We start from the raw sequence: 21,938 nt of genomic DNA, 5'->3' as shown, positions 1-21,938 counted from the left end.
CTGGCTCCACGCTCAGTGGGGTATCTGCTTGAAGATTCTCTCCCCTTGCTCCTCCCCTCACTCATGCTCACTCTCTCTCTCTCTCTCTCTCAAATAAATAAGTAAACCTTAAAAAAAATAAAAAGGAAAAGAAAGAAAGACGGACCGGTCGAAAGGGAATGGGAAGTGGCTTTAGCTGACTGACAAGGGCTGGGAGCACCCGCTCTTTATCCACAGCTGAACAGTGAATAGCATTCCACTGTAAGCTGGTATCACGTTAGCTAGTCCCCCACTGATGAATATTTTAGGTTTTTCTAATCTTTAGCTAATTACAAACAATGTTGCAATTGTTTGCAAGGCGTGTCTTGCTCATACTTCATGATCCATGCTTACTTGTAATGTAAATTCCTAGAAGAGAAGTACTAGGTCAAAGCGGGTTTGAATTTGTGATTTTGATAATACCACCATAGAAACTGCCTTACGTAAGGTTTACGAACTTACACTCTCCCAGCAAGGTACTGTTTCCTCAAAGTCTTGCCAACATAGCATATTATCAAATCCTCCTTTTATTCATTTATTTTTCTCGGTCAGTCTGACAAGTAAAAAAAAAAATCAGTTTTAATTTACATTTCTCTCATGATGAGTGAGATTAAGCATTTTTTCCTATAGATTTATAGGTCATTCCCATTTCCTTTCTACGAACTACCCATCATATACGTTGCACATTTTTCTAGTGAGTTGTTGGTTATATTGATTCATAAGGGCTTTTTATTTGAGACTTGACTTCTTTGCCTCTTACATGAATTGCAAATAGTTTCCACAGTTTGTCAGCTTGTTTTTTTCACTTTGTCTATGGTGATTTTTATTTTTATTTTTTTGCCAAGGACTAGACTTTAAGCTTTTAAAAAATGTAGTTTAATTTATAACTTAATAATCTTTCCTTTGATGATTCCTAGGCTTTGTATCACAGTGAGAAAGGTAATAAAAGAATTACCCAATATTTTTATCTAGTGCTCCTAAAATTTCAGATCTTACCCCTGCATTCTATTTGGAATTTACCTCGGCTTATGGCAGGAGGTTGAGTCATTTTTTCCCTACATGGCTCCCGCACTGACCCAACGTCACTTACTAAATAGTTAATCTTCCCTTCACTTAGACAAGATACCACATTGACCATATACTCAAGTTCCTTGTGTCGAGGCCTACTGGTGGATGTTCTAGGACATTCGGTAGGTCTTCCATCTGAACACATGTCAGTACCACATGGCTTCAATTCCTGAGACGCCATCATATTTTTCACCTCCAGAACAGCTAGTGACAGCCAGTTCTCCTTCCTGCTCTTCTTTCTCAGAGTTTTTTTGCCCACTTCCTAAAACAAACCTAATTTGAACTGGGATAGCACTGCACCCATAAATGAACATTGGGAGGATTGACATTTTTATGCTGTTACGTCTTCGGCGAGTTTTAGCACTTTTCTTCATCCAGGTCCTATAAATTTTGATTTCGTTTATTACCAGGGCTTTGGAATTGCTTTGGCTGAGCTTATAAATGGGCTCTTTTTCTTCATACAGTTTCTGTCTGGCTGCTACTGCTATGATGAGCCCATACGGCCAAAGGGTCCAACGCAGATGATCTGCCCACCGACCACGTGCTTGTCTCTCACAAGTTCAGGAGCACGAGGTTGCTTTCCCTGGTGTCTCCACCACCTTCACCTGCTCAAGCTACCTTTCCTTATTAGTCAAGTAGCATCGCTTCTGGGCATTTCCTTTCCCTCTTGAGTGATGAAATTATCCTAAAGAACGTCAGAGATTTATCAGAGGACCTCCGTTAAGCTTAACAAGGCATCCAAAGACCAAGAGGGTGAAAAATCCCACTGCTCTTGCCTGTTCTCAGTGGTCTGCGGGCGCCGTAATCTGTCTTAAGCAGGCTCCATCTGCAGCCTCCGTCTGCCGGGGGGCCCAGAGCCAGCTCCCCCTGCCCTCCTCTTTGCTCTACTTTCATCCACCACTAGGCTTGCCTTGTGCCACATAGTACATCTCTTTTTACTGCAGGATCCCAACAATTTCTTCTTCTACTTGGAACCATTATTTAAATATTATCTTCAAAACCATGGTTCTTCGAACGCTAGTGCACACACGTTCTATGCAGCACAGAAAGGGCTCTCCGACGATGCTGGGAGGGGCCCTTTGCTATGTGCCACTTGTGAGGTCCCAGGGCGCGTTAACGCTTCAGAGACTGAGAAGTTCTGCGGTAAAAAATAACTTCCACATTTCACAGATTGATTTGACCACAGAAGCCTAGCTCATTAACATCCGGCACGACTCACATTCCGTGGAACACACTTCAGGGTGTCTTTGAGACAATAAGCTCCCAGGTCCGCCTGAGTCACTGTGCTCGGGACACCTGTGATGTCAGTGACCTACCTGGGCTCAAGGGTCAAGTTCACCTCTGAACTGTGAACTGGGCTAGGACACTTAAATTCAAATGTGCCCATTCACCCTCAGGATGACCACATAATGTGCAGAGCCTCCTTTTATTTTCAGGGGAATGTAAATACGACGTGTTGGCCGGGGCAGGGCAGTCGATCTGCCCTTCCTATGGGCCTGCTGCCCCAACCCACACCTAATGGGTGACCCCAAGGGACTGCAACCTCCACGCCAAGATGCACTTGGTACTGGATGGGGGTGGGCAAGAGGCCCCTACTGAGACACCCACCAGATGTTCCACCGGAAGTGAAAACTAAAAGGAATCATCTCAGACCCACAAGGCAAGAGCGAGGCAGCTCTCCCGGCTGAGGACCCAGTGATGTGTGGCATGCATGCGGCCTGGCCTCCCTGCTAGAGCAGAAGACAAAGGAAGTGAGAGATTTCCTCTTTCTCAGGAGGGGATGGAAGCTTCTACGTGAGATAGAGGGAAAAACTAGGGAAGAAGCTGGAAATAGACAAGGAGGAGGAGGGAGATGGGATAGAATAATGTGAGCCTTCGTGCCAGGAGCTGGGGATGAGGATGAGGCTCTCTGTGCAGGGAAAAGCCACCCCTCTCAGGAGGAGCGGCCTCCAGAGCTGGCGCATCGAGGAGACTCTGGGGGCCCCAGTGAGTGCGGTGGGATAGGACAGCCCAGGAGGATACGCAGGGACCGTGCCAGGCAGCAATTCCCTGCAGGTGCTCAGGAATCCTGACTTCCTCACCCGTGACCACCTGCTTCCTAGCAGCTGTGCCCGAAGGCTCACTCACAGAACTAGTAGCAACTCTCTTCTCCTCCTGATAGAAGAACAAGCAGGAGATTCTGTCGGAAGAAACCTGGACTATGCCTCACATGCCTCCGGAAATTTTCACTAGGGCTGCACAGGTGAGGTCTTCACCTGGCCTTTGCTCCGAGCGGGGTCCTTGACTCTGGAAGGGCAGGGGGTGGGGGAACATATTTTGTTCACCAAAGTGGCAGCAAAGGACAGTGTGGTTCCTAGGCTGTGATGTGGTGCTTCTGGGGGAACAGAGCTGCATCTCGGACCTTTGTATCTGATTAAGAAGAACAGAAATGTGCCTGGGAGAAAGATCAGTGCCTGCCGTATACAGCCAGAACAGCTCTTCTTTATTTAAAAAAAAAAAAAAAAAGATTTTATTTATTTATTTGAGAGAGAGAGAAAGTGTGCACAAATAGGGGGAGAGTGGCAGGAGGAGAGGGAGAGACAGACTCCCGACTGAGCGCGGAGCCCAATGCTGGACTCGATCCCAGGACTCTGAGGTCATGACCTGAGCCGAAGGCAGACGCTTAACCGCCTGAGCCACCCAGGTGTGCCTGGAATTTCTCTTCCATATTGCATTTCCCTGTGTGATTTTTTTTTATTAGGAGAAAGCATTCTCTGCTAAATACCCCCAAACAAAAACTAACTAGCCAATCAACCAAGGAAACCAATCAACTGACCAAAATCAACTGACCAACTAACCAGTCTCCCAATGGGAGCAACTAACTAACCGACCTGGAGCACAAAGATTAAATCCATCGCTCTGCTCCCCCATCTCCCTCTTTTCTGTTTGAGGCACTCAGCACCCAGCACACCCGTGCACTTAATCTTGAACTTCGTAGGAAGCCACTGCTGGGGCCTACGCTCCACGAGCTGCTACATCTTGGCCTTGGCTTTGGCTTTTGCTCCTTCGACGCACCCCACTCTGCCGTGCCTGTCACCTCTCCTGTGCCCTGCCCCGGGTCCGAGGACAGCCTTGCCAGCCTGATTTGAACGCACATGGCAGCCAGCCAAGGCTCCCAGGTCTCAGAGCGCCCAATCCCCCAGAGCTGCAAGAACGCTCTGCTCTGCTGTCCTTGCTCTTCTGGGAGCAATTTTCTATTCATGCCTTAACTCATCATATGGCTGTTTCTGTCTTATGTGTGGTTTTTGCTAATGCTAGGTCTTCTGGCAGTTCGGTGCATAAAGGGATGTGACTTGGGTTATAAATTACTGTGTTCACAGTGGCCTGGAATGCTGCAGTCGTTGAACGCTATTGGCATAAAAATAATTCACATATTTAAAAGGGGAAAAAATCAGTATGGAAGCAGAGATCAAGGAGATACCTGGAAAGTAAACAGGTCATGTCTCCGTTCTTACACTCTGGCAGTTCCAGGGTCGTTTTCCACCCTCTGAGTCATTTGTTGTCACTTTTATTAGCCTTCTCAGCCAGGCTGGCATGATTTTCTACTTTACTGATAAAGGCCACGCTTCTTGGGGAAGGAGGCTGGGGTGAAGACCAAGCAGACATCCGGCCCAGAGACCCCACCGAGTCCGCATGGGCTCAGGGGCTCGTCAGGCCCATGTCCGTCGGCTTCTGGAACAAACCTGCATTCTGACTGCTCTCCCAGGTCAGGATGAGACTGGTTCCTCCGGGACCAGCTGCTTCTCTTGTACAGTCGTCCTCTGGAGCCCTTCTCCCTCCCCCCACCGCAAGCCTCGTGTAGCCCGGAAACACCTCTTTCTGGCGAAGCAGGCCTCCCACTCTCCCTCACACGCGATGGTACTTTAGATGCTGTGGTAGACTGTACTTTCCAAGTCAGTGGCAACGATACCTCCCAGTTTTTGTGTTCATTCTCTAGGGATCTTGTCATCCTTCAGTTGAGGGGTGGGGTCTATGACCCCCTCGAAACTGGGCAGGCTTGTGGCTGCCTTGACAGCAAGAGGATGGTAGAGACGCCATCGATGACTTCTGAGGCTAGGCGCTGAGTGGAACAAGGCCTCCTGTTACTGCCGGGGCCCTCACCCACCGTGAAAGCAGCCTGACTTCTCTGGGCCACCATGCCGTGAGAAGTCCGGGCTGCCCAAAGAGGCCATGTCAAGTGCTCAGGCTAACAGTCCCCCAAGGCAGCAGGTGACAGCCAGCAACAACCGCAGATATTGAGGAAAGACGGCCCAGATGATTGTAGCCCCCAGCTGTCAGGAACTCCCTGCCAGCAAATCTTCCCAGTGGAGGCTCCCAACGTCGTGGAGCAGAGGAGAGCCATCCCTGATACAGTGCTGCGTTCCTGACCCACACAGTCCTGCAGTGTAACAAGAAGGGTGTCTGCACCATGACGTTTTAGGACATCTTGTTAAACAGCAGCCGTCACTGCAACAGATGTCAAGTCTCAGATTTCACAGCGGGTTAAAATGTGTGCAACACTTTTAAGATCCCAAATGCACCAATCCCCGAAATTCCTCCGCTCTGGGATGTCGTGAGGCTGTAGCTTTAAGAGAATGTGAAATTCCAGCCAATATAAATGCCCACGTAAATCTTCACAAGGGTAGGACTGTAGCCTGACTTTGCTTATTCTAAAAAATATCTGAGAATCAAGCACTTCTCCTTCTAATACTGCTTTAATATTGAAGAGCTCTTTCGGGACAGGATCAGTATATCTGGATAATAGGGGAACCGCCTGTTGTCAGGATAGAGGTCACGTCCAGAGCTGCCCCCTGGAGAATGTCAGCTAAGAGCTGTCTCTGCAGGTCTGCTCCGATGTAAGTGTGAGGATGATACCCCCGACAGTGCCCTGTGATCATTTCTTCCTTCTGTCCCCCCACTTCCCTCCCTCCTTACAGCCTCCATTACATGTCTACTCTGGGGCAGGCACTGAGCTAGCTGCTGGGGATCGGCAGGTGAGCAAAACAGACACGATCCCTAGCCTTGTGTTTAAAAGCTGCCATTTTCTGTCTGGAAATACTTAACATTTTTTATACATTCAGAGTACGCATAAAGCCAGCCGGAAGATCCTGGGTAGGGAGGCTGTCCACGTGCACATGGTTGAGGATATAGATTTTCAGATCAACTCCGACTCTGTGGGCTTGGCTGGAAGCATGGGGACTTTATTCAGTAGCCTATCGCTGGCTGCAGTGTCAACCCCCCGAATTTGGAGGCTTGGCACAGCACAAGTTCAGTTCTGAGTCATGGTGTTGGAAGACAGGTGGCAATTCCCCACTTGGTGATTTTCCTTCTGTTGCTGGCTCTGTTGTCCCTTGGAGCCTGGGAATCCTGCATGTGTAGCCAGTGGAACAGGGAAGAGGAGGGGTGGGGAGAAATGCCTACTTGCTTTTTATCTGCCCTGGCCGACACATGCCACTTTGGAGAGAAATCATTTGGCCCGGCTTAGATGCCAGGGAGGCAGGGAAATACAGTCCGGGGCTGGACAGCCCCTCCTTGCAACAGCCCTGTACCACGGCGAGAAGCAGGGGGTCTTTGTCGTGCAGTCCCCGTCCCTGCTGTTGGACTTACCTTGGTGCCAGGGCATGAGGCGATGATAGCGGCTTGCTTAGGACTCCTGAGAGCTGGGGGCTTGGTCAGGAAACATGGGTGGGTGGCCCCATCCCACCTCTGTAGGGAAGACCCTTTATAAAGCCCTTTATAAAGCCCCACAAGACCCCAGAAAGGATTCTGTAACATGCGTATGTGCGTACGTCCCTGTCTGCCTTGTCAATTCCCTCTGCTACGTACACGGGAGAAAATATCTTTACCACGGAACAAGGACACTCGGGGCCTCAGCACACCAACTTTCATAAAAGCAAACGCATAAAAAACAACCAATAAGCATTTAAAATACCCACAGCCCCTCCACATGAATGCATAACAACATATTAAGAAGCCTGCCCCCATTTTGTTGGTGGAGGACTTAAAGCCTTTCTCAGAAAAAATTCTCTTCCATTTCCCTCCCAGAGAAACATGTAGCAGAATAATACCATATAATGGTTCTAGTGATGTGTTCCTGCAACAAGGGAGTGTTAGTTTCCGTTGCTTTTAATTTATTTTATGTTATAAATTAATAATGTATTTGTGATGGAGAGTAACTCATTAAATGTAAGTGTGATAAAGTAAGGCACTCGGATAAGAAAAGTGTGAAAACGATCCTGACGGGCTCCTAAATGTTACATTAAGTATACAAATCATTTTGTTTTCTCTCTACTTAAAGGAGAGAACAGCTCAGGAGGTAAATGTAATTACGATAATTCTATTTTAAAAGGCCCAGGAAGCACGAGAATAGAATTTGCGCAAACATCGAAAAAGGTGGCTGATTGTGGTCAGATCTGTCGTGTTCTGTGCCAAAGTTGACTGGATTGTCTGAGGTGTGGCCACCAAACCAATATGTGCTCTCAGGACGAGGCTCATCAGCTCCAGGGCACAGAAAAGCCACTAACTGTGGGGCTCTACCTTCGAGCGTGATGACCTGGGCTGGAAAAGGTATCTGAAGTTTCCCACGGACTCCGCTGGAGAGCCCCCACCCTCTCAGTCCCAGACCTGCAGGGGTTTCAGTGGTGGGTGGACGGAGGGCCGGCCCGAGAGGGTCTGCACACGTGGCCTGGTCTGCTCTGGCTCATGCCCGAAGTGGGTAAGATGTGCTCTGTGACGGGAGGGGGCTGTCTCTGTGAAGCACTCAGCACGGACACTGGCTATAGGGGAAGGTTCGGTTTGATTCTGCGTTGAGAATTGGGCATAACAATTTCTAGCGACTGCTTTGCCCATGGGCTCCCAAATCCTCAGCTGAGGAAAGCCTATGTGGAATGTACTATAAAGAAATAACACAGGAGAAAATGCAAGTGCCGAAAGTCCCTTTGCTCTGTGGCCCCATTAGAAAACAGCTACAAGAAATAGAGTAGATGTGGTAAGGGTGTTAAGGCAGAGAATGCAAATTCACCACCACCACCACCACCACCTTAACCGCTGCTTCAGTAGTAAAGGGAGCAGTGACCCCCGCCAATTCAACACCAACCAATGGCCACGTTCCCAGCAAGCTGATTTGTACACAGTGCCCCTAACCCTGCAGCCAGGCTGTGGAAATAGGCCTTATCTATCTATCTATTCTCCCTTCCTTCCTTCCTTCCTTCCTTCCTTCCTTCCTTCCTTCCTTCTTTTCCTCCCCTCCCTCCCTCCCTCCCTCCCTCCCTCCCTCTCTCTCTTCCTTCCTTTCCCCTCCCCTCCCCTCCTTCCTTCCTTCTTTCATATTTATTTATTTTGGAGAGAGAGAGAGCACGTGAGTGGAAGGGGCAGAGGGAGAAGCAGACTCCCCACTGAGCGCAGAGCCTGACACAGGGCTCGATCCCACAACCCTGAGATCATGACTGAGCCAAAACCAAGAGCCAGACACTTAACCAACTGAGCCACCCAGGCGCCCCATCCCCCATTCTTAAATATGAGAACACTGAAGCGAAAGGAGCACTTATAAACAACTTACCCAAATTCACACAGTTTGTAAGTGGTGGATCTGAGAACGTGAACCAGCCTGACCCCAGGGCATGGGGTCCCTTTCCTCTGCCACGTGGCCTTGCTCCTCCCTGTATCCCTGGGGCCTGGTGTGGGATGACACTAGTAGGTGCACACTGGTATGGGGCAGGAAGAGTGGTGAGGGCTTTGGAAGCCATTATACTGTCTGTTCCTAGGGACATAGATGGTCATTCCAATTTAGCTAAGAGCTGTGTACAAGAAAGGCTCAGGGAGTGCCAGCGGAAGGAAAATGACGTGCATCTGCTTTAGCATTCTGCACAGCACCTGCATTTCCCCCTTTACCTCTTTTAGCTTCCAAAAAACGAAAAAGAACATCAAGAGCTTGACAGGACATTGCTTTTTAGATGAATCGCCTTGAATTTCTGTCTGGCTTTCAGCTCATGTAACATATGAGTTCCCTGCCCTTTTCCTGTCAAACTTGTCTCAAAGCTCACTTCTGCCAAGAAATACCCCCATCCTGCCAGCCCAGAATAATGACAGGGCATGATATTGCTCTCCCTGCTATGGGCTCCACACCAGCTACATGGCTTATCTGAATATTCACGAGGAGAAAGATTCCGTTATCTGTGGTTGGAATATTCTCCATCATTATCACCACCATCACCATCACCAACATCACCACCATCATCGTCACCATCATCCTCACCGTCATCACTGTCCCCAACATCACCATCACTATCACTATCACATTGATCACCATCATCATCATCGCTATCATCATCACGATTATCATCATCACCATCCCCAACATCACCATCACCAACATCACCACCATCATCGTCACCATCATCCTCACCATCATCATCACCGTCATCACTATCCCCAACATCACCATCACTATCACTATCACATGATCACCATCATCATCATCGCTCTCATCACCATTATCATCATCACCATCCCCAACATCCCCAACATCACCATCGTTATCGCTGTCATCATCACCATCATCACTATCACCATCACCAACATCATCATCATCTTATAATCTGCAGAGAGCGGGAGCTATGGCTTGTGTGAGTCTGGGGAGTCACATTTGAAGGTGGATACAAAACCTCTGGACCAAGTGCCGTTTGGGGCTTTCTACACATCATCACATTTAAGCCAGTGCAGCTGGAACACAAGGTCTAGACAAGAGCTTTGAGAGCCCAGAGGAAGGGCAATCCCAGTACAACCCCCAGAGGCGGGTACTGGGGGCTCTGTTTTACAGAGAAGGAGTGAAGCTTGGAGCTTTTGGTGACCAATCAATGGCCACATAGTGAAATAAAGGCAAAGCTGGGCTTCGAACGTGAGCTGTCCAAGAACCAGCCTGCATTCTTACCAATTTATCACTGTGCCCCAAGTGCCGGCTGGAGGCTTTCTTACCCACCGTTGCTCGATCCTGCCCAGGCACTGCCTTCATATTCTTCCCTATGAGGAAAGCGTGTTGACCTATTTCCCTTGCGGCATTTCTGAAGAGGTCTGGAACTGAAGAGAACAAAGGTCTCACGCCCCTTCTCTGAGCATCTGTAGCCTCTTTGGTAATATGGATGAGTTGGATCAGAGAATCCTCAAAGTCCCTTCCTGATCTTTTAAGATGTCTGTGCAGATGACTTTTTCCCTAAATGTGGTGAAATCTTTAAATTTCAGTATGCCCGTGAGCTGGCTTACTAGCCTTCACTCTATGACTGAGAACCACATGGAAAGTAAGAAATGGCTCAACCCTAGCTGGGTGGATGGAGTGGGGTCTGTGTCTTCTGTGCCCATCAGCTGCATGCATCCTCTGGCGGCCCATATGCACCTGCGTGCGCGTGCCTCTCAGAACCTTCGCGCATCCATGCACGGGGCCCTTCTCCATTGTTGGACTTATACAAATGTTAATTCTGCTCCTCCAGGATCCCCGCTCTGGAAAGCCACCCCTCCTTGCTCTACACCTTCTGTACCACTGCAACACGGATCTTGCAAATAAATGTTCACAATGGCCCTGGCACTTTGTGTTGAAAATTTTACTATATTTCTTGACGATAAGTCAAGCCTAAGGTACCTGGAACCCCAAAGAGCCACAATCCCATTGATATGGCAATTACTTAAATGGCTACTATTTTTCAAACCCACAAGCATGAGCATTGGATCTGACCTTTTGCAAAACTTCCATGAAGCTGCGTGGGAAAACATGACATCGCTGCAGCTGAATTCGACGTGCTCTGAAAGTACAAGGTTAAATGACACAACCTCCATAAACTGCTCAACGTCAAAGACAAATCCTTGATATCCTTTCAGGGATTACCAAAAACCTCAGATAACCGGGGGATGAACGGAGGCTGAAGTACACGAGAACAGAGGAGATCAGCAGCTAACACGATATTTCCTACTTGCCTCAGTGAAAGCTGAAAAATCACTTGCGGAATATTCTCGACTCATCTATGGGAGAGTCTGGCTGTCACTGAATTTCCCTGGGATGGAGCCAGTAGCTGTCTAGTGGAGATATAGGGGTGAGGTGGGGATGATATATGAGGAGAAATGAATGAGCTAAACTATGAACACCGTGATGAGAGGACGCAGGGGTGGACCCTGCCGAGCACGGGAGAGCCGGTACAAAAGCAGGAGGGCGCTGTCACCATCTGGGTCGCGAGGACCATACTTGTGTTTCGTTTCTCTACTAATAACATCCCTGAATATTTCAAATGGTATCTTAAAACAGGCAGAGACGATCTAAACCTATGTCAGCCACACCCGTCTCATTTCTTCTTTTGCTGACAGTGGGACCCATTCTGATGTCCCATTCAGACCTGGAGCACGGCTTGCGTGCTCAGACGGCTCTGTGCGTGCGTGTGCGTGCGCATGCGCGTGCACGTGTGTGGTGTCTTGGGGGGAGGTACGCCGCCTCAGCAGCGAGCCTGACCAAAATCTCCCGGCATAAAGATGGTTATATACCATTGCCATCATTTACCACGAAGCAGAGGACACAGGCCATTTAAAAACTAAAGTTCCCCCATTTTTGCCCATTGTTTTCTAAGCCGGTTACAAAAACAAACAACACATCAAACAGCAACTGCAAGGGCTCTGGACGTATCGCCGCCTTTGGAGTTGATGGTTCTTGAAAATTAAGACCGGAAACAAGACTGCTCCGAGTCAGGAGGAAGGGGGAAGGCAGAGGGATGCACTGAGCCCCGGACAGTTTGCCCCTCCTTCCCTCCCTCCATTGGGCCCTCTGAACTGGTGGCTTGACCAGGGCTCTTGGGTTCCACTGGTCAGGCCTCCTTGCCACCTGACTCCTGTATCCAGGGGTACAAAGGTAGCTTCAGCCACTGGGCTCTGAGCAACTCGAGGGCAAGAATGAATGTGCTTGGAACTTCTGGTCCCCAGTGACCTGCGGTGCAGGGTCAGAGTAGACAGCTGGTGAAATTTTACTGCAGAAATGAATGCTTATAGGAATCAAGAATGAACGAGCCAATGGGTAAGCAGGGCTGACCCAGGCATGTGGATTTGGGTGGGGTGGGGAGATGGTGGTGTAACCACAGGCCCCTTCAACAGCCAGACAAGTCCCCAGGCTGACACCACCACCTCCCCACTTGGCACCCCAACCCTCTAGCCTGGCTTCATGGGATACATCATATTTTATTTGTTTATTGTTTCTTTCCCCACTAAAATGTAATTTGCACAAAGGCAGGGATTTTCACTTGTTTTAGCCACTGCTCTATCTGTAGCACCTAGAACCTTGGCAGATTTTGTAGAATGAATGAAGGCCTATCTCCATCTTCCTAGAGTGGGAGGCCCCTGTGCCTTGATTCCACAGTGCCCTCACCCTATAAAGAGCTGTGGCTGGGAAAACAGGCCAGGGCATGGCTGGGTCTCAGGATAAGAAAGGTCAGCCACAGAAGACCACCAGGTCGCATCAGGCAGAAGGCCCCATGGCACCAAGAAAGCAGGGGTGTGCTGGGGTGTTGCTATTAAGGGCTGCCTGGGTGATGCCTCAGCATTCCCACTGGGCCCCACTAACATGTGCCGAAGCTTCCCGGAAAGAAGATATTCCCCCATATTTTCAGAACGCCTGAGTTTGGTGACAAAATGACCACCGGAATGAATGCTTCTCACCAATATGAAAGTTTGCTTTAGGGTGAAGAAGAAGTGACAGTTCAAAGCAAGAGAGCTGGCTTTGTAATCCTTTAAGACGTACACTCAACATCTTGGCATTTCTCAGAAACTGGGTTCTCTCTCCCTGCTAAAAAACCCCACAAAGAAACAAAAAATGAAAACGCGTGAGTCACTGTACTGCTGATGTGAAATGGGGCATATTGTGTAAGCAGCTGTGGAATTAGCACTTGGAGCCTTCCTTTTGCAAGCAGCTCTGATGATATCTGTCCTCCATTCAAAATGTCCCCAAGGATCCCGCTGCTTCGAGAATCAAGCCCTTGATCCAGCAGCACCCAAAGGCCTTCTGCTCTGGCCTCAATCTGAGTATAGCTCTAATGTGTACCCTGCCCTGTCCACGCACTCCAGCTGCAGCCCTGGCGGCCCACCCTCCTGCCTGCCTCCTCCCTACAGCTCGTACTGGTTTCCATGTGGGTCTGCCTCTCACTCAGTTGTGAGCTCCTAGGGCGAGGAACGTCACCTCATTCCCCACATGTGCCCGCATGCCCCATAGGTGGACGTCAGCAAGAGTCTGTTCAGCTGCACTGGCCTGCAGCCTCGTGCTCTGTTCCACGTCCTACAGCACGGTGGTGGTGGTGGTATTTCTAGATCCAGTCCGATGGCTTCTCTGTTCTACCTGGAACCTTTCCATGCCCCCCACCCCCAACCCAGTATTCATGCCAGAATTCAAACCTCTCTGCGCGGCGTGGGAGGGTCACCAGGGGCTGTTCCTGCCTAACTTCCCCCACCCCATCCCACTTACGTCCCACGGCCGATCAGAGCTCCCTCGTGTGCTATGCTCTCTCTATGCAGCCTCTGCGCTTCCCCGAGCTACTCCGCCTTCCCCAGGGTCCAGCACCCAGAGCACTGTCTGCTTGTCTTTAAAGATGTTGTTCCTCAGTTATCTCCTCGAAGAAACCTTCCCACCCTGCCCCAGGACCCAGGCACCTGGCCTCTCCCCCAGGCTCCCCTGCACACACACCCCCACCTTGCTTGCCTGACTCCCATACTGGGTGCTCATTTATCACTGTGTTCCTACTGCCTCGCCCAGAGGAGACAGCAATGCCGCTTTCAGACGGAACAAACTTCTGGATCACAAGTGCTCCACTTTGCTCCTTAGACCTTGAATGTTAGAGCTACAAGACCACACACGTTCCTGCGTTAAGCCTGCGCAGCTATGTACACGCTGGGCCCCAGCAGGATTTAAGATGAAAGGCTTCAAAACTGCCCTTTCCCCCTTCTTGGCTCAGACTGTTTCTCAGTGTTTCTGAAAAGGAATCAGTTGGCTAGCTTACAGACGCCCAAAACTACAAAAGGCAGAGGAAAACATCTGTCACCACTGTATCGTTCACTTTTGTGTGATAGCAAAAGGTTCTAGCGCTTACTTATGAAAAGAGGCCACTATGGGTAGAAATTTCTGGAAGACCTTCTGACAAGCATGCTCAGGAGGCCCAGATCCGCTCTGGCCAATCTCAGCTGCCCCTGGGATCTGAGACACTGTCTTGCTGTCCCGGAAAGTCATACATCTCCGGGGCACGGGCCTGATGTAGCCTTCTTCCCAGGCGCCCAGCTGTGGAGGAGACTCTGGGGACGCCCCCCCCCTTCCAGCTGGGCCCGCCGTTTCTACAGCGCCCACACGCATCTCCATGGCCAGAGCCTGTTCTGGGTCTCGGGCACTGCTGCTTCTTTGGCGCGTGTCAGCAAGCAACAGGGGACCACAGGCATGAGAATGAAAACCCAGGACGGTTGGGCTGGGGGGTTTTCATGTTCACACTCTTCATTCCTGACAACAGTGGCCGATCAGGAGAAGCCGGGTCAATTCTACGATACCCTCTGTGTAGCCAGCAGGGCCCGGAGCAGATTTCTCCCAGGAATAACACCTGCGTGACCTCTAAGACCCACTCCTGTCGTGTAAGTAGATCACCGCAAGGCGCCCGATGAACGAGGCCTGGGCTACATCCTGGGATGTCACCCACAGAGGACAGCACAGGGCAGGGACAGTTCCTCACATTTTAATGGCATTTCACGCTGATAGGGCACTTACGTATACAGTGTCTCGACTGATCACACAACAATCTTGTGTGCAAGATGGTGCATGTGTCACCACGTTCCATTTACAAAGGAGCATCTGAGGCTCCCAGAGCTTACATGATCGCCCGTGGGGCCTCTCCTCCCTCACAGTGGCACAGGACCAGGGCTCAAACATCCCCGGGGCCCGAAGGGAGTCCCTCATCAGTGCTACGTGGTACGGTGAATCCTGGCTCCTGCATTTGGTCAGACCGGCAGCATTTAAAAACCTGTAAGTCTCACATGTCCAGGGCTGTTAGAGTCCAAGTGCAGCCCTTGGGCCAGTGGCAGCACCAGCAGCATCCCCGGGAAGCTCGTCAGGAAAGCAGAGTCTCAGATCCACCGGACCTACCAAATAAATCAGCGTCCGCCCTTCGGCAAGATCTCAGGTGGGCTCGCTGGGTTTCAAGGGCTCTGCGCTGGGCAATAGAAGCTCTCCTCTCTGCTTTGGCTGACTTTTCTAGCTTCACGTTGGGGAAGCAGCCTAGCAGGGGAGGGCTTGGGGAAGAGAACCTTCCATCTGATTGCTTGCCTCCTGACAGCCACAAGAAGAGCTGCCTTCACTGCTTCCCTCTCTGTGAAAAAGGTCTCTACCTTTGCTCTTTTCTGCCCCATTTCTTTCCGAAACACTTCTTTCAGCCAGAGACACTTCTCCTCCAGATCTCTCCCTCGCCGACACTAATTCTGATAAAAGCCCAAAAATGGAAGATGCGATTTCGGTTTTCCTTGACTTCTGGGAATCCCAAAGTCTGTTTAGAGAACTCCCAATGTGAGCTGTGACAGTCACCATCTCCTAAGTCAAGTCGGTGATGTTAAAATGCTCTCTCCCTTTTCTGAGAAAGAATCTTTCTTTGCCCCCCCTAGTGGTGTGTGCAGCTTGACCAGCCACCCAGTAAGTGGTTGGTAAATGGGCAGCTCTGCTTAGAGCTGATGTTTAAGAAAGATTTTATGGAAGATTTTTTTTAAGAGGTGGAGCTACGCTTTACTGTAGAAACCGGGCAGGGTTTTAGCTGGCTTCGCCGATCACAGTGTGATTATCGGCCCTGCCCTGCACCGCTCCCCCCACTGACCCCACCTCCATCATCTTTCCATGGTCCTTCCCAGACACTTTCTACAGGGAGACAGTGAGCCAAAGTCGTGTTGACTGACATCTGTGTTGAACTAATCTACTTTAGTCACCTCTCCTTTTTCCCACCTGGACTTTTTAACCACCACCGAGCGTGGTTCCTTCTGTGTTGTTCTCAGCAGTCAGTGAAGGGGTGTGGGGCCTGCCCTCAGGGGCCGGCAGCGCCTGTCTTGTCCCGAGGTGAGCGGTGCTCACGGGGAGGACACGTGTTTAAGGCGGCAGCCCGTCCTGCCCTCAGCGGGGCCTCCGTTCAGCATGCAGGGGTGAAGGGAGCAGGGAAATACATGTCACCGTCTCTGCCCGTGATCCTCTCTCAAGAAAGGACGCATAAGCTCGCTTTCAGCTCTTTGTTAAGAAGAAGGAGCTCCATATTCTAATCAGTTTAAAGAAGGCAAACTTCTAATGACGAACTGTGCTCCGAGCTGCATGACTGTTAATACATCGTTTACTGAGTATCTGTTCTTGTGTGTGACCAAAGCCGACTGTTGCTTTCCTCCTGCCCTGGGGACAATCGTCGGCCCTATCAAGGTTCCTAAACCTTTCAGGCTGCTTTTGGCTGCTCCTCAGGAGAGGTGCAGTAAGTGCCTCTTCGGTGATTTCTGGCGGGTCCATGAGCCACTGGTTTAATTTAATGTTGAGAACACCCCAGGCCTGGGCCCTGGCTCTGGGCTCCAGGCTCCTTACTCCAGCACCAGACCTTGTCCCCAGATTTTGCTCCGAAGTCTTTCCACTAAGGGGATGTGTGAGGCTGCCTTGTGACTCGGTCTGTGCGCCATGGGAGCCCCTTCCTCTAGAATCAGTGGTCTGACTTACAACTTGGTTTCCCAAAGCAGCCAGTCTGAATTTCCTCAGACCTGTACAAAAGTTGGGACCTCACACCTCCCCCTGTAACTTTACAGGGATATCTAATGGTGGATTCCCGCAGAAAGATCCCGATCCGAGTCTAGACCTCCATTCCTCAAACTCTTTGCTCCTTGGACCCGTGATGTTGTTAGTTATCTATCGACTTCTGGCGGCCACTTCAGAACAGGGCTGGAGCTTGAAGCAGACGGTACAGGGGACGTGGTGGTTTTACGGGGCATGTGTCTGGTGAGGTGGGGTGAAGTGGGAAAGAAGGCAATGGTGAAGGAGTGAGGAACCTTCAACTTTCAAACATTTTTCCCACCTCTGGGGCTGACCAAAGCTAAGCTCCCAGGGCCCACCCGGTCGCCTTGGCCAGCATTCTTTCCCAGTTTTTTTCCGAGTAGATCTGACTTGGGCCAACAGGAAGCCGCTGACACAGCCCACAGAGGGCCTCCAATTAGGGCAACCATGAGACCCCGCAACTGGCCTAGGATGAGGATCAAGGTCAACACCAACAATCTGACTTCTGAGGAGGCCTAGGGGAACCCTGCTGTCTATTGAAGAAGAGGGTTTGCCAGGGTTTCTGGCTTCTTTGTGAAAGGAAGTTCGTACCAGTGGACTCCATATGGGAAAGTAGAGTCCACAAAGTTCAGACGCTGCTTTGATTTTGAGAGCCACGCTGCCGGGTAAAATCAGACCCATGCAATCACATCAGCAAAAGAGGAAACGTCTTGGGTTGGAAAGAGAATGAGTAATCAATTCTTTGCAGCGAACATCTCCACGAGGGAAGGTAAGCTACAGGAAGCAGCCACGTCACCTGGCTCCGTGGACTCACGCTGCTCACCCCAGCCTGAGGAGGGGTAAACAGAGCTACAGATTTGTCCCCGTTCTACCTTTTCTGGGGACCTACCACAGGCTCTCTCTAGAAGATGCTGGCTTTTGTTTCATATAAAGGAGTTCTTAGGGTGGAAGACACGGGAAGCAGGTGTTTACCACCCGGCCGGGGGCGGGGAGCAGAATCCCGATCCTGGCCCCACTCCGGCAGCAGGTGACACTGGGACCTCTCACCACTGCTCCCACTGGCCCGACACAGCGCCAGCTGCCGGGACAGCCCAGTGGCGCCAGCACTCAGGAGAGCAGCCCAGAGCTTGGGGCCTGCCATCCGCGCGTTCCTACCTGTATCTCTGCCTCACAGACTGCTTCTCCTCCGACTTGCAGACGTGCCCCACGTAGTACAATGGGAAGAACAGAAAGTTCCAGTTGGTGGCAAACCACGTCAGGGTGAAGGGAGCATCGAACTTCCTGAAGGTCAGCTTGGCGAGCTGCGTGGCGCCCGCCCACGAGGAGCACACGCACAGCACCACGGCCACGCCCCAGAAAATCTTCCTGAGCTGCGCCCCGGAGCATCTCCAGCAGTGCGGGCTCGTCCTGCCGCCGGCCTCCGCCCCCGCCGGCGCCTGGGCCTCCGCCGGGCCCGGGGAATCCCGGGGGCGCTCCTCCCCTGGGGGAAGAGAAGGGGTTGGTTAACTGGGGGGCCTCCACACCTTCCCCTCGCCGCCCCAGACCAAGGCGGGAGCCGGAGCGAGAAGGCACCTGACCCCACCGCCGCTGTCACAGTCAGCCACCCTGGGGAGGGGGTGAGGGGCTGTGGGGGCAGCTTTCTGAAACAAAACTTAAACAGAAGCCAGTTTTCACTGCTTTTGTTATCCTCCGGGATCCTGACCCTCAAAGTGTGGTCCATGGGCGAGCAGCATCGGCGCCCGCCCCTAGCTTGCTGGAAACGGAGCATCTCAGGCCCCACTCCAGAAGCCCAAAAGCCGAAGCTGCATTTCAACAGGTGATCTGCGCGCACGTCAGTGTTCGGGAAACACTTCTCCGACACACACAGGCTGAAATCTTTTCACCCTGGTCTGTGTCAGCTCACATGTCCTGCTGTGCTATAGGGCGCCGGGCGTGCCAGGGGCTGGGGATGCCTGCATGAGAAGGTCACAGCCCCTGACCTCTAAAAGCTCCCGGGACACTGCCAGAAGCCCCTCCTGCCTGTTACTTGAAGGCACAAATGCCAAGATGCTCATCTTATTTTGCGTGCCTAGCAAAAATAGACTTTTCTCTCTTATCGCTTTATTTGCCTCGTCTTCCTGCTGATGGCCTTCAGTTCCACTTCGAAGTGTTACTTAAAAACCACAGCCTCTGGCAGCGGCTGCTGTGGAAGGCCTCAGACACTCCATTCGGAGCCATGTGACTTCTGGAAACCAGGCTGCAGCCCACAGCCTGGCTCCGCGGCAGCGTTGTTCCCACAGACCGTGAGGAGGTGAAAAGACGTTATTTTCCACTGTTTGGTTTTCATTCATGATTATGTGCGTGTCAGTCAGCTGGAAATTTAAACAGAGCTGTAACTTGCATAGGGTGTAGCCACAGACAGATGCAAATCTCCGGGAGACAGCATTCTTGCCCCTTACACGTTCAGCCTGGCACTCGGCTGAATGGGCGTGCCCAGTGCTGAAGGGCGGTCTCCACCACGGGAGTACAGGAGATAGTGCAAAATATACCGGGGTCACATATACTCGGTATATTTCAATGACAGTAAACCAAGCTTTGTATATCACACTTTCTGAAACATAATTCCACGAGGCAAAATCCTGAAAGGAGCCTCTTACGCCGGTGTTAGCTAATCTGATGATGAATGGCCAGCCCCGGCTGTATCTGTTTCAGCCAAAGGTAATCCCAAGCCTTACGTGGCTAGTCAAGGAGAGATCATGTCCTTTACTAGCCCCAATCCTACTTGACTCCATCTATACTGTGCTTCCTTACCTGCCTGAATGTGTAATTTCCCTCTGCCTCTTACTTCTCATGTGAGCAAACAGGACAGCCAGAAAGCCTTGGAAAATCGAATGCATAACCACCTGAGTTTCCAGGAAGGTGTGTGTTCCTGTCATGGGATGGAGGGCAGGGAGAGGCACGGAAGGGCAAAAGCAAGGCCGAGCTCTGCGTTAGCCCTCCCACCAGGATGCCTGGACGTCGCTCCCAGTGAATCCCCACAACTTAAGGCAAGTTCAGTTTCAGACAGAAGCACACCCGTTTCAATTTATACACTGATTACCTGACATCGTGGGTGAGCCCTGCCACCTTTCGTTACTGGGATAATGTCCAAGCAGTGCTGGGGGTGATCTCTCAACGATCATTACCATCATCAAAAACTCATATGGGAAAGATAATTATGGAGATGAAAAAAAAATCTGCAGAAAAAGAAAATTCAGTTTCACACGACTAACTTCCTACTGAAGACAGACTCTGGAGGAGGGTGAATAGATTCAGGCTTATGACCTGTTTTTTTCTTCATTGTCTTCATTGTGTTTTAGTTCTTGATTGTGGCAAATACAGTTTTAAAACTTAAAGAATTAAGTGATGACAGATGCTGTGTCCTGGTGTGATGACAAAGAAAGTTACCAAATCCTGTGATATTGTGTTAAAATGCTCCCATAGATTTGGAATAAAGAAGTCATACTCTTAATTTTGTCACCCTTTCAGATCATTTCATCAAGGGAATATTAATAATATACAAGCAAAATAAAGACATTCAAAACCAAAATCTATGCTATTCTTTAAAAATCAGATAGGACAACGCTTCCCAACATGTTAACAGGCACTATAAGAAAAAAGGATTCCATGGGGCGCCTGGGTGGCACAACGGTTAAGCGTCTGCTTTCGGCTCAGGGCGTGATCCTGGAGTTATGGGATCGAGCCCCACATCAGGCTCCTCCGCTATGAGCCTGCTTCTTCCTCTCCCACTCCCCCTGCTTGTGTTCCCTCTCTCGCTGGCTGTCTCTATCTCTGTCGAATAAATAAATAAAATCTAAAAAAAAAAAAAAAAAAGTAAAAAGGATTCCATGATCAGAAAAGTTTGGGAAATACTAGGTAGATCAGAGCCAGGTTCCTTTGCTTTAGGAACATTCAGGGCTAATGGACATTGTGAATTTCCACAGCTACAGGATGTGTGTTTCCCATATTATTATCATTATTATTTGTAAAGACTTATTTCTTTACTTTAGAGAGAGAGAGAGAAAAAGCATGCGTGAGGGGGGGGAGGGGCAGAGGGAGAGGGAGAGAATCTCAAGCCTACTCGAACGTGGAGCCTGATGTGGGACTCGATCTCATGACCCTGAGATCATGACCTGAGCTGAAATCAAGAGTTGGCTGCCTAACCAACTGAGCCAGCTAGGTGCCCTTGTTTCCCATATTATTTAAATGTAACACCTATGGTAGGAATGGTGCCCCTTGGAACAACCCTTTGGGAAACACTGGCATAGACCCACAAAGAATCCTAGGCATCAAAACCAAATTCATCGCAAACTTCCCATTTCACTATACTGAGCTTCTTATGATCATAATAATTATTTATCAGCTTCATTACCTCACTCATTCCTAATACTTCTGTTAGAGTAGACCTACTTCCCATAAAGTAAAAATATTCTTTGTAAGTAGTTTAGAGAAGTACTGAAGAGCATAAATAATAAGGAATACAAACTAATCTGAGTACCCAGAGATAATACTGTTGAGATTTTGCTGCATTTTTCCCAGTCTTGTGTGTCTTTGCACCACACACACACACACACACACACACACACACTCGCAGCAAAACTGGGATCATGTTATGTTTCATCCAGCATTCATTTAACCGCATAGGGCTACATACAGTGTGACGTATCGTAGGCACACCTCGGTCGGCTGGGGAACCGCCATGAAGCATCCACCCCGTGCCAAGAGCTCCGGACAGTCAATAAAACAAATATAAAGCATGATTACTGTTCTTCAGGAACTTACAGTCTGTCTGTGACAAAACAGACCTATGAAAGCATTACAGAACAATTATGTGCAGAACAGATTTTGGCTGTAACGGAAATCCTGAACAGAGCGTGACCAGCGTGGGCTGTGATAACAGTGAAAAGAACCAGATGAAGCAGAAGCCTGGCCTGGGTCTTGAAAGACAGAAAGGCTCTGAGTAAAAAAGGGAACAAAGTTCAGGGTCAGAAATACACCTGGTCTGCTGAGGGGCAGGGAGCAAGGCCGTGGGATCTGAGAG

The 21,938-nt window shown here is 50.0% G+C and overlaps 1 protein-coding gene across 2 annotated transcripts in view; it reads right to left on the bottom strand.

Annotated features, from left to right (window-relative positions):
• Positions 1–21,938, bottom strand: part of SLC35F3 (solute carrier family 35 member F3) — a 384,135-nt gene that overhangs the window by 82,895 nt on the left and 279,302 nt on the right. For both annotated transcript variants that reach the window (XM_040624295.1, XM_040624296.1), the window contains one exon: positions 18,035–18,359. In XM_040624295.1, the coding sequence (XP_040480229.1) occupies positions 18,035–18,359 (325 nt within the window). The remainder of the gene's footprint in view (positions 1–18,034; positions 18,360–21,938) is intronic.

Source organism: Ursus maritimus, unplaced genomic scaffold (genome assembly GCF_017311325.1).
Source record: "Ursus maritimus isolate PB19 unplaced genomic scaffold, ASM1731132v1 scaffold_7, whole genome shotgun sequence".
Classification (NCBI taxonomy): Eukaryota; Metazoa; Chordata; class Mammalia; order Carnivora; family Ursidae; genus Ursus; species Ursus maritimus.
Note: the sequence above shows the minus strand (reverse complement) of the source record. Positions and strands in the feature narration are given on the sequence as shown.